The sequence below is a fragment of the Sceloporus occidentalis genome, unplaced genomic scaffold (genome assembly GCF_023333645.1).
Source record: "Sceloporus occidentalis isolate IW3139 unplaced genomic scaffold, rSceOcc1.0.p SCAF_4, whole genome shotgun sequence".
NCBI lineage: Eukaryota > Metazoa > Chordata > Lepidosauria > Squamata > Phrynosomatidae > Sceloporus > Sceloporus occidentalis.
Window position 1 is genome coordinate 178628837 of NW_028316984.1, and position 12273 is coordinate 178641109.

The 12273-nt window shown below is 41.2% G+C and overlaps 1 protein-coding gene across 2 annotated transcripts in view; it reads right to left on the reverse strand.

Annotated features, from left to right (window-relative positions):
* Positions 1–1030: 1030 nt before the first annotated feature.
* The window catches only part of CLMN (calmin), a 115306-nt gene continuing 104063 nt past the window's right edge, over positions 1031–12273 (reverse strand). For both annotated transcript variants that reach the window (XM_089522473.1, XM_089522472.1), the window contains exons 11-13: positions 10086–10143; positions 7436–7500; positions 1031–3832 (exon numbers count right to left, since the gene is read on the reverse strand). In XM_089522473.1, the coding sequence (XP_089378599.1) occupies positions 3670–3832; positions 7436–7500; positions 10086–10143 (286 nt within the window). In that variant the 3' untranslated portion in view covers positions 1031–3669. The remainder of the gene's footprint in view (positions 3833–7435; positions 7501–10085; positions 10144–12273) is intronic.

Here is a 12273-nt window from a genome sequence, read left to right on the forward strand (position 1 = left end):
GTGCAGATGTCCCTTTTTAGATGCTGTAAGGGTTAGTATTCCCTTCCTCCATAGCATGCAAAGCCCACCCTGCCCAACTTATTGTAAAGCTACCTCACACAGCCATTCTGTATTTTGCAACAAGCAGGCAAGACTGGAGAAGCACTTAGCTACCTCCACATAGCCAGATGCACAACAATGACATCAATGTTGAGATCTACTGGTCTTCCAGGGAGGTGGATTTAGCTGTAGTCATTGTGTGTCTAGCTATGAGGATGTAGCCAGATGCATTTCCAATCCTGACTGCTTCCTGTAAAGCATGGAATAGTTGTGCAGAGCAGCACTGGGGCTTCACAGTAAGTTGGGAGGGGTATATGGTTCAGCATAGAGTAGGCCTGCACGCAAATATTTATGCTACACTGAGGGGATGTTGGATTGAAGCCATTCACTGGGAAAGAAATTCTAACTCTGTTTCCTCTTTACCCCGTAGAAACTTTATTTTAAATACAGATTCAGATTTCCATCATGAATTCCTTTCAGTTGAAACAGAATTAAATGTCCTGCTTTTCTGAGAAGATGAGGAGGGAAGCAGGTCTATTCTACTGGCTCTGCCGAGGCCAGCTGCCTTTGCCTGATCCCATCTCCACATTGTTGCACCCATTCCTTCTCAGTTGGTTGATCTAGTACATAAATTTGCCTTTCCCCTTCTCCCTCCCTATCCCATTTTCCTTTTACACAGTGCGTGACTGAATTTGTTGCCTCACACTGAAGTGGTTCATACTTGGGCTTGTTTTTAAATGATCTTATGGATCTGTGGACTGGGTTTCTTTGCTACCTCCTTGAGGCTGAGGATAGTGTCTGCTTTCTTTTTGTATTATCTGTAAGCCACACTAGGAGCATTCTTAGTAATAGAGCAATGTAGAAATGCTTTAAACAAATAAAACCAGCAAATATATGTTTTTAAATGGTGTCTCCTCACCCCCTGCCATTGAAGTGGTGTGGGCTATTCTACTACTGAACCATGGTAGCATTATTGTACAGTACTCCATGGGCAGACACAAAGTGCAAAGGCCATTATCTCCAAATGCTGGAAATTTGGGCATTGAGCATGGTAACATCTCATGTTAGACATGCCATATATTTTCCATCTTCTGCATTGTACTGGTACTCAGTGGACCTGGAAAATCAGGACATTTAACTGTGTTTTAACTAAAAGGAATTTACACTAGAAGACTGGGCCATGTCTGTTTACGACCCTGTAAAAGAAGCTTCATTGTGTGGATCAGCTGTCAGGAGGGGAAGAATGGTGTTAAGGGTAGCAGACTGACTCTAGTCCTCCCAAGCATTTGGTTGGCAGTCTGCCTCAAGTATCGGAGGCACAGGGCAAAAATGGCTATGTCTATGCTGTCCAGAAGTATGTAGCTGCCTGAATGAAGCTGGGAATCAAATCAGTGATTTGATGGACTCTGGGTTGATCCATCAGCAGCACATTTCTTACATTCTTTATCCCAGCATTAGGGCATTCTGATTTTTTTTCTTCCTGGGTATGCCTAATCTTCAAAGGCCATTTGTTGTTTTGGCTGATCACATTCACATAGGCATACTCAGACAAACAGCTCTGCAGCTCAGCTGGCACAGATGAAGCCATTCTGCAGCTCTGGTGCTGAGTGATTATACTGGAAATTGTATAGATTGAATTTTTCACTGCTTTTAATATGGTAGCATCAAGCTAGTAAATTATCCTTTCCTGTCTTGAAGCATAATCTTAACTGGCCAAGATGGCCATCAGCCAATGGAAGCTGTGTTCAGTTCAAACCTTTTCTGAGCTAAGGGAAACAGGAAGTGACACTGAGACTATCCCCTAGCCTCCCCTAACTATATTGCTGGATTGAAGGAGGTTTGGAATTAAGCTCGTCCCTGACTCCTCCTTTCCTCCGCCCTGGTTTTGGCTCTTCTGTCTGCAGAAGATGTTCTGTTGGCAGATTGTGCTGTTAGAATATCTTTGAGATCAGTTAGCCCATGAGGCCCTGCTGGCAAAAGTGCATTTCAGGTGGAGCCTCGTGGCCAGTCCTGATTCCCGAGTAGAAGTGGTAATGTGTCAAGGATTGGAAAATAATTTTGGCTCTTCTGAACCTTTTGAAAGCTACATGCACACCAAGCAGTGACTGGAAGTCACTTCCAATTTTAGATTATCCTTTTCCTGTTTCATGGATGGAGAAACAACATTTATAGGCTAAAGCAGAGCACCTGGAGTCTAATTTGGCAAACAAAGTAAAACAAATTTTGGGACATTTTTTCACAATTGGGGGGGGGGGGGTCTGCAGTGGCCAACAGCCACATGAGATCCTTCCCCAAGGGCTGTATAGGATCTACATATCATATGATCCCCACTCCTACTATGGATCCAGAATATCTTCTGAGTTAGTTAGCCTCATAAATATCACATTTCAAACTAGAGATTGGTACCCCCCTCCAAGACAAGTTTTTCCACCTCTACATTTCCACTGAAAATAGATCAGGCCCCTTCTTCATTTTTATTTCTACCTGCAACACCTATTTGCTTCTCATTTATCAAGACTGCTAAATTCTTATCCTAACCCACAGCATATATTTCTGAAGTATCTATGCTGTGGCCAGTTGTGATTTCTCTGGCATAACTTAACCTGCTGAACATACTTACTAGATAAGGATGTAAGGAAATCGCATACTATTTAATCATAGCAGGGGAACAAACGGTCTTCAACCACTAATGTCTATTGGGAAACTAATTTTTAAAAGCCCCATATACATACATATACACATATGCCTTTGGCAGATTTCATAGCTGTAGATAAATTAGAATTAAAAGAATGATTTTTGAGGATTATAACACTCTAAATCTAGTATTTCCCCCTAAAAGATTATACATTTTATTTAGCATCCTATAAAGCAAGGCACAAACATACAAAAATTGTGAATATTCAGTCGTCCTCCCAGTCACTTCATTATATATATCTCTATCTGTCAATATATAAATATATAATATATGTACACAACGACAAATTTGCTGAGTCTTCATAATATAACAGGACACAATAGTAAAAGAATTAAGAACTGGGAATGAAATCTGAATCCTATAAAAAAAAGTCACAATGTCTGGGAGGTTTTCAAGAAAAAAAAGCATAAGAAGGGAAATGATATGATATACTGTATATAAAATGATGTAGTGTGTGGAGAAAGCAGATAAGGGGACATGCCTTCCACAATGGCAGAGCTTCGAATCATCCACTAAAGACAAGTAGTGGAATATTCAGGATAGCTGAAAGAGAAGGATAATTAAAAGGAAAAATGTAACAATGGCCATCAATGTGGATAGCTTTAAGGTGAGACTGAACAGATTGCTAAAAATATGGCTGTCAATAGCTACTAATCATGATGGCTCTGTATTAATTCTAATATCAGAGCAATACATCTCTGAAAGTAACCCAACTGCTGAGGAACATGAGCAAGATGGTGCTATTGCCCTCACGTCCTGCTGCGGGCACCCTAGATTGGCCTTTGGTCAGATCCAGCAGGGTTCTTCTTATGGCCTGAACTGAAACCATGCCATTTTTGGCTGATGTTTTTTGCGCCTGATGAAACACATTTAAGGGGCACATGAACAAAAACATCAAGCTGCTATCTTTTATTATTCTGACTCACTCACAGAGATCAATGCCTGCTGCTAACAAGCTGTGGAAGAAGCAATAAGCAGTAAACAAGCACCCAGAGGAAAATTATGAAGTAAAAGAGTTCAGGTTGGTCTGATCGTGAAGTGGAAATATGTGAACTAGACTTTTCTGGAGCTTCTTTCGTTTCAGGGTCTTTTCTCTTCCTGGGGGGGAAAAGAGAGATAAGAAAAAATAATAAATATGAATGGATTGGCTAAGGTCATGACTGGACATACTTTGGATTTCATTGCCTGTAGTTATTTGATAGGTGGTGTAAGTGCCCCGATATCCCCACAATCCAACTATACTTTAATGTCAAATTGCTGGAAGGCCAGCATGGGCTGCAGAGGCTGCAACGACTTACAAAACAAGGCAGAGGTAGTATTGTGAATATAGCATGCAGATCCTGGACATGTGGAAGTCTAAAACTATGAGAGAAAGGGCTTGAGACAGGAGGTACTCTCCCCCCCACCCCCGCTATGCCCTGCTTTTACAGAAACCAAATATAAAAAAATGAATTCTGGCAACTAGAATAAATGAGGATGGAATTTCTTTTCATCCCCTAATGCGTTCCTGAAAATTCTTACTGTCTGCCTCTTCTGGAATATACCAGATCTTGTTGGGAAGTTGAAGTCAATTAAGCCATTATCAGTTGAAGTCAATTAAGCCATTGTCTTTTAGATATCAAAGCAAGCAACCTCTTCAGGAACGCTTTTGCTCCTTCGGAATGGCTATCAAGTCTTTTTTCCCCATGAAATCACCTTAACCTGATGCTATTTTAAAGATGTAAATATGCCCAGGAAAACCTAGCCTTTTTGATGCAGTCATCCCCACCCATTTCCCAATTTGATGGTGGCTGTTGCCCCCAGACTCTCAATATGAGTCTCTACTGCTATCCACAGAAAATTCTTTAAGATAGGTAGATATTACCCCTCAATACAATTGTAAAATGCCTCCTTTCACTTTTCTGTTTTAGTTAGCTCTGAATGCTGGGTATTAGTGTGTGTCCATCTTGTATGAGTGTTCTTTCATGTTATTCCCTACTAAAAGTTAATTAGTTCACTTGTGCCTGGAATCTTTCTCAGTTCGTACTGGTACAGTCGATCCTGACATTACCCCATTTGCAAAGCCAAGCCAAATTTCACCAACTTATTAAAAACACACTCCCCAAGCCTCCACATCTTTGTGGGTAACAGTGGGGATTGTTTGCACATGACGTGGTTTTTTGTCCTTTCCATGTGATACCTTGGCTACTATCCTTTATCAAAGAAAGCCAGTCCTAGTTATCTGGGATTTCAGAAGCTCATGGAGGCACAGGCACGACATGTATATTTATTGCCACATTTGATTTGCTTCGCTACATTTCACTCCCTTATTGGGCACGTTGATAGTTCACAGGCTACAGGAATCATTCACTGCTGCTTTCACTTATAATTTTTGTACAGTTATGTGGGTCCCCCCCACCTTAATTTAGTGGGCTGTCTCTGCATTCTAACTCCTTTATGATGGAAATTTTATTACATCTCTTTGAATGTCATTGGGGGGGGGGGGCATGAAAGCCATGCACCATGAGAAATTCCTCATAAAATGTCTTTACACCATCTTCAGATGCAAATTCTTCTAAATGAAAGGTGAAAATTAAACATACAGAAGATTTTGGCACAAATGTTAACAAGCATGCACACAGAGAAGAGATGCATTGAAATAAAAAGTTGAGAATAACAAGGAATACTTAATAACCAGGGTATAATACCTCTGCTTCCATGCCCAACTGTAAGCCTGTAATCAAGCAACAGCATCTCTTGTCATGCAAACAACTAGATACTGTTCTCCTCTTTAACCTCCTTTCACTTAACTCTCCCTATTGCCCCAATCTTAAGATTTAGAATGCAAGCACCATGGGGCAGGAACTCCTGCATTATGCACAGAACAGTGCATGTTGAGGGTGTTCTAGAATATTTACTGTCATCAACATCACAATCTTCACCATCATCTGAGCAAATGCAGAGCCCTTAGGATACATTTCATTTTACAATGGGGACTTGGAGGGAGGAGGAAGTTTAAGCTATGTATGGTGGGGGGTGGGGGTGGGGTGGGAAGAAAGAACCATCATATAAATATTCAGAGATTTTCTGGACATAAGGGGGAAATGAAGGGAATTGTTCTTGATTCATAGGGAGGGATTCAGCTTCCTTCTTGATGGGTGGAGTACAGTTGGCCCTTCTTATCCATGGATTTTTTATACACGGATTCAAACATCCACGACTTGAAAATATTAAAAAAAAAGTATAAATTTCAAGTATCAAACCTTTATACCATTTTATCTAAGGGACACCATTTTGCTATACCATTGTATTTAACGGGACTTGAGCATACATGGATTTTGTTATTCACGGGCAGTCCTGGAACCAAACCCAGTGGATAACAAGGGCCCACTGTATTCCTAAGCAGTGTTCTGCTTTTAATAAAATGCCTATCAGAGAAAAGTGAAAGACAGGCAATCTTTGCTGACATATATATTCCCAGTGCTACCTGCTCCAACTAGGGATATAAATCTTTTCTTATTTCATTGTCTAACATAAGAAATAAATATTTCAAAAGAATATTTGCAAATATTTGGAAAATGATTGGAAACCATGTTTTTCAACAGTTAACAAATCCTGTTGAGAAGAATCCTGGACCACTGCTGAGTGAAATTATGAAAAAAAATTACACACTTTTCCAATGATTTTTCACATTGACAAGACTGTTTTTTTCAAAAAATGCATGCAGACTTTCATTTTTGCAGAAAGTACTTTTTACACACACACACACACACACACACACACACACACTTTGTGCACAGAATGTTTTCCCCACATAAAACCCTCTTTTGTATAAAAATTCCACATTTTTATTGTTGCGGCTACAAAAAGAGGCACTGGTATTTTACTCATGTGCAGGAATGAAAAATCTTGCAGCAGTTGACTATTTTTTCAACACAATGTCTCAACATGTTGTGACACACTTTACCATTAACATAAACAATTTGCAAGTATTCTTTACAGGCCAACTCCTAAGCCTCTGGAGGAGATTTGGGCAACTGCAGGGGGAGTCTCCTGCCTTATATAACATGGTTGTTATGTGCCTTCAGGTCAACTCTGAATAACGGAGACCCTTTCATAGGGTTTTCTTGGCAAGACTGGTCCTCCTTCCTTTTAGGCTGAGAGAAAATAATTTGTCCAAGATCAAATGGATTTACGTGGTTGAGCAGGGATTCGAATTAACACTCAAATCACTATACCATGCTAAGGTTTAAACTGATAAGCAAAGGATGAAGATACAGTTATTAGTCAAAGCAATGGGTTCTGCACCCACAGCCTGAGCCTAGTTTCTTTTGACTTCATGGTTTGAATAACAGCCATCCATTCTAACATCTCAAACACTTCACCTGACCATCAAAACCTGCTGTTCCTTGCTGCTGCCTGCCTTTTTGTTATTCTAAGAAAAAACACAGGGTCATTTATGTACATAAGAAAAAACAATGCAGCAACTCTAAGGACTGGGTTAGAAGATTTCTTGCTAATGTCATGGGTGGCTTCCAGTCAGCATCCTCCATAGAGAGCTTTTGCTGCCATCTTGGAAAACCTGGTTCCTACTTCGTCTCTCCCTATAAGAGTTTGGCAGCGGAGAGGACAAAGTATATTTATGTTCAATATGGTTAGTCAAATATTATGTCTGTCTCCACCCTAAGGCTCAAAATTCACAAAGGAAGGGAAAGTACCCACCTGACAGAAGGACTTGTGCTTTCACTTGTGCCTGTGCTCCTCTGTAGATCAGTACTATCATTTTCCTGAAAATATTTAATCCATGAGTATAACAACAATATAATCAAATACCCTAGGCTGTAAAGTATCTGACTCAACTGTGTGCCAAATAGGACAATTTGATCCCATCTATTTTGTTCAGCTTCTGTGATGAATTTGGGAATAGCATGGGCATTTTGTTTTCAGAATCATGATGTATAAAGCATATGCATAAAAATGGCTCTCACCTCTTGAAAGTCTATCTTCTATACCCATTTCTTTTGTAGTACTAAATTTGCCTTCACTCTCGGGAGACCCTCAGGATTACAGCTAGGGTGGTGGGAAAACCCAGGTGGGGTGTTGGAGGCTTTGGGGTCCTATAGGTAATGGAGCTCTGACTTCTCAGGGAAGAAAGAAGCAAGGAGAGGCCTCCCCCTCAGTCTGAGGAGGGGCTCTCTGGGCTTCTTGGCCCTCCTTCTCCTTTTTTTCCTTGGCAAGATTTCTTCAGAGGGGATTTTTGCTACTGCCTTCTTCTGAGGCTGAGACAGTGTGACTTGCCCAATGTCTCTTAGTGGGTTTCATGGCTGAGCTTGGATTCAAGCCCTGGTCTCTGGAGTTGAAAGATCAAACTGCAGGCTCTTTGTTCTTATTGTGTTGTGCCTTCTGTGCTTTATTATGCTTGTTATTGTTATTATTGTGGGCCTCCAGGTCATTTCCAACTTACGGGTCCAGAACACCCTCCTTCCCTTCTGAGAACCGGTTCCTGGTGACCCTAAGGTGAAACTATCATGGGCAAGCTTCGTCAGAGGGGGATTTGCATTGCCATCCTCTGAGACTGAGAGAACATGTCTTGTGTGTGTGGTGCCTTCAAGTCGTTTACAACTTATGCCGACCCTAAGATGAAACTATCATGGAGTTTTCTTGGCAAGTTTTGTCAGAGGGGGTTTGATATTGCTAGCCTGAGGCTGAGAGGGTGTACCTTGGGTTTTCCCCCTTGGAAGTCCCACCCCAGAAGTTCTGCCCCCTGACAACAGGTGACACCCAGTGTGGGAGCATCACTGAGTTTGGGCACCCAGCCTCATAGTAGATTATCACATGTCATTTTTTGCCCGATTAGGATATGGGCTGGGAACAGGCTTAAACTGGTGAGAATGGGTGTTATCGCACAGGAAAACACAACTGATGCCATCCTTCAGAATCAGTGGGCAAAGCGTGGCTGGAGTATGGTTTGTGGTCTACTGGCGGCATTTTCCTATGCAGCAACATCCGTTCTCACCTGTTCTCACCTCATGCCTGGATCAGGCAAAAAATGATGTGCAATAATCTCATCTAAGGTTTGCCATCACTACCCTAGTCATTGGAAAGTTCACTCTATTTTTCATGCATTTTTTAAAAAACAAGTTTCTGAAATCTCCTCATGTCTCTCTCCAACGATGTCTCTCTGCAACCCACAAATATTGCACCATTTTATTTTATATAAGGACCCTGATTACTGTACAGGAGATCTCTGGGGAGCTGTCCAGCCATCCACTTCTGTCTTTAAGGTAGCAGTTTTAATGGCAGCACTCCTAGTTATTTGTTAGCAAGGAACAATTAGGTAGCTGGCAAATACTTCAAAATGAGGTCCCTTACGCAACAGGTGTGGCCAAACTGAATCCCCAAGATGCTTATATAGTGTATAGTGGAAGAAATATGTGTATGTGAGCCAGCGTATTGCTATTTTTTTATCCTATGTTTTAAAATATTTTTTTTCTGTGTTTTAGGCCTGAGACAGCGGTGTGCCGGCGCTGAAACTAGGGTTCAGGAGTGCAGAGCAACCACACACTTCCTAACCCTAGCGTGCGGCAGTGGCGCCATCATGGCGGCCTCCGGTCCACACGGGGGCCGCCATGATGGTGCAGCATCTGCACATCGCAGACAGGAAGTGGCGTCGTGGCAGCTCCTCTTCTAGTTTGCGGCGCTGCAAAAAAAAACCCTGCTCTAGGCAGCTTCTTTATGACAGCACGTCAGTGCTGTGCAGTGCGGCTGCTGCGGCACTGACGAGGGGGAAAGATGGGCAGTGCGGAGCTGCCCGTCTGTCCAGCCCCTTAATCCATGTATTTCACCATGGGACTCAGATGATTACTTGCACCTCTCAGTTGGCATTCGCCATAACTATGCTGTTGCCATACGTCTGCCTGCACGCTATGGTCACTATTTGAGTTTGTTCCAGGGAGGCCACTGCCAAATGAGACAGGACATGTGATGGCTAAGGACAGAGTCTTTGCCTTTGGAATGCTTTCCAAAGAGACTCTCCTATATCATCATCTTTTAAGCCACAGTGCCAATTATATTGCCATAACTGAGTAAAAACCATGTTGAAATCTTTGAAGGAGCCCAGTTTCACAGAGATCCTGAGTTAGGATGACCAAAATGAGACCACACAAAAGATGGGGAGGGGAGGAGCTCTCTGAAGCCTGCAATCCTATAGCCATTTACCTGGAAGTAAACCTTGCTGAATACAATGGGGCTTACTTCTGAAGACGTCTATGTGACTTCATATTAGGCACCACATTATTGTAAGTTCATTTTTGGAGGAATATTAGGAGGAATGAAAATTGAAAATGACACAAAAAATAAATCATATACTTACCTTAGAGGAAGAATCAGAAACATATCTTTGGAAAACATTGGGATCACTGTGGCTAATTCTGCAAAGCACAAGCAAAACATTATATAAGTGAGGAATAATTTAAAGAATGACTGGACTCTTAATACTTTTGCTAAAATAGGTCCCCCCAATCTGGTGATCTCCAGATATGCTGAATGATACCTCCCATAACTCTTAGTCAGTATTTTAGGTGCGATAATGGTGGCAGTAGCCAAATACATCTGGTGAGCAAGGTTGAAGATGGATGATGAAAGACACAGACTTCCTCCATCTGGATATGCATCCAGACGAACGGCCTACTTCTGTATTCTATAGTGTACTCATGCATATAAATTCTCATATCTAGTGTAGTCCAAATTGCTAAAATCCTCTACACCTAGTATCCCCATTTCCCAGAATCTAATGGTCTCAGCCTAACATAAAGCTACTCTGGTGGATCAGCCAATGGCTTTTGGATAAAGAATCACCTAATCCCCAAATCCACATGTGATACAGGGATGTACATATGAAACCCCGGGAACATATGGTCCTGCAGATATTATTAGAATGTATTTCCTGTAATCCACCACCACTGGCTATGTTGGCTAGAGTTCATGGAAGAGATATGCCAACAACATCTAAAGGCCATGTTCTTTGCTAGTAGGCACTTGCTATTATGTACTCCCCTTTCACTTTAAACAGTGAGAGTGTGTAAAATCCAGGCAGAAAAGGATATGGTAATGAGCACTATAAGGTGAAATGAAGAGTCCTCAAAATAGATCCCACTGGTGAAACATCTACACTTAGAAATCATGTAATTTGACACCATGCTAACTTTCATGGCTCTATATTACAGAATCCTGGGATCTGTAGTTTTATGAGGCACCAGCATTTGTTGGCAGACTTTACAAAAATACAAATCCCATAATTCCTAGGATGGAGCTACAGCACTTAAAGTAGGGTTAAACACAGAAACATTACTACATACTACTATGATCTACATAGAAACATTACTTTCTGCACAGAAAACACTGTTTTTTGCACAGAAAATTTTGTTTTCTGCATAAATTAACGACATGAGAATTTTGCACAGAATAAATATCTAATTACAGAATCAGTATTTTCTGTGAAGGAAATTGTATTTCTGAATAGAAATATCATTTTTCTGGGCAGAAAGTCTGTGTTCTCCACAAAACAACTACATGCAAATTTTGTTCAGAATAAGTCCCGAACTGCAAAGATTCATGTGGTCCAGGATTCTTCTCAACAGGATTTGTTAACTGTTGAAAAACATAGTTTCCAACCATTTTCTAAATATTTGCAAATATTCTTTCCCCCCTACTTGAATGGATAAAGTTCAGCCAATTTGATTCACTGTTCCGTACAATGACTGTAGGAAAAGATGATTGGAAGCCTCCCACTCAGATTTTTTGGGAAAATTTATCTCTCTTTCTAAACAGTTCATATTGACAGCATTAAGGTTACTTCCTTGCAAAGGCTTACTGCAAAGATAGGGCAGTTTCCACAAAGCTTGTCTACTTGCCAATTTCAAATAACTCTTGAGGAAAAAAAACAGCTGGTCTGTCACCTAATTTGGAGAGCATGTGTGCTGGAAAATTGAGTAGAGTTGCTCATATGGTAAATCCAGCCTGTACAATTTGTGGCCCACTGAGGCAAACATAAACTTCCAGATCCAGGATGGTTAGCCACCATAGTCTAGATAAATCCTCTGGCTGTGGAGCTGATGGTATTTTGCAGTACTACTTTTACTTCGCCACTACACAAGACCTAGAAAGCCACGATGAAGTAGCAGGGGTAGGAAGGAACACATATCCAGCAAGGAAATTTTGGGTTTTATTTTAAGTACAGGTGATCACCTGCTTGAAGAGGTGAGCCAGTTTTAAATGGGAAAGTCCTTTTTTGCTGAGTATTGTTGCTATGCCATATACTGCTGAACTTATTGAAAGAGTTAAGTATACACGTAACTTAGTCTCCCCTGTTGAAAACAGCAGGGCACAAGAAGTTGCTTACAAATTGGCTGGATCATGTCCTTCCACAATGCATTTGGCCACCTGAGCATTTCTCTGCAGCTTGTGCCATGACTGTCTAGGATTGCAGCCATGACACCCAATAAAATATAAGATGTGGCAGGTAAATAAGCTTTGCCTGGAAACTGGACATGGAAAGACAG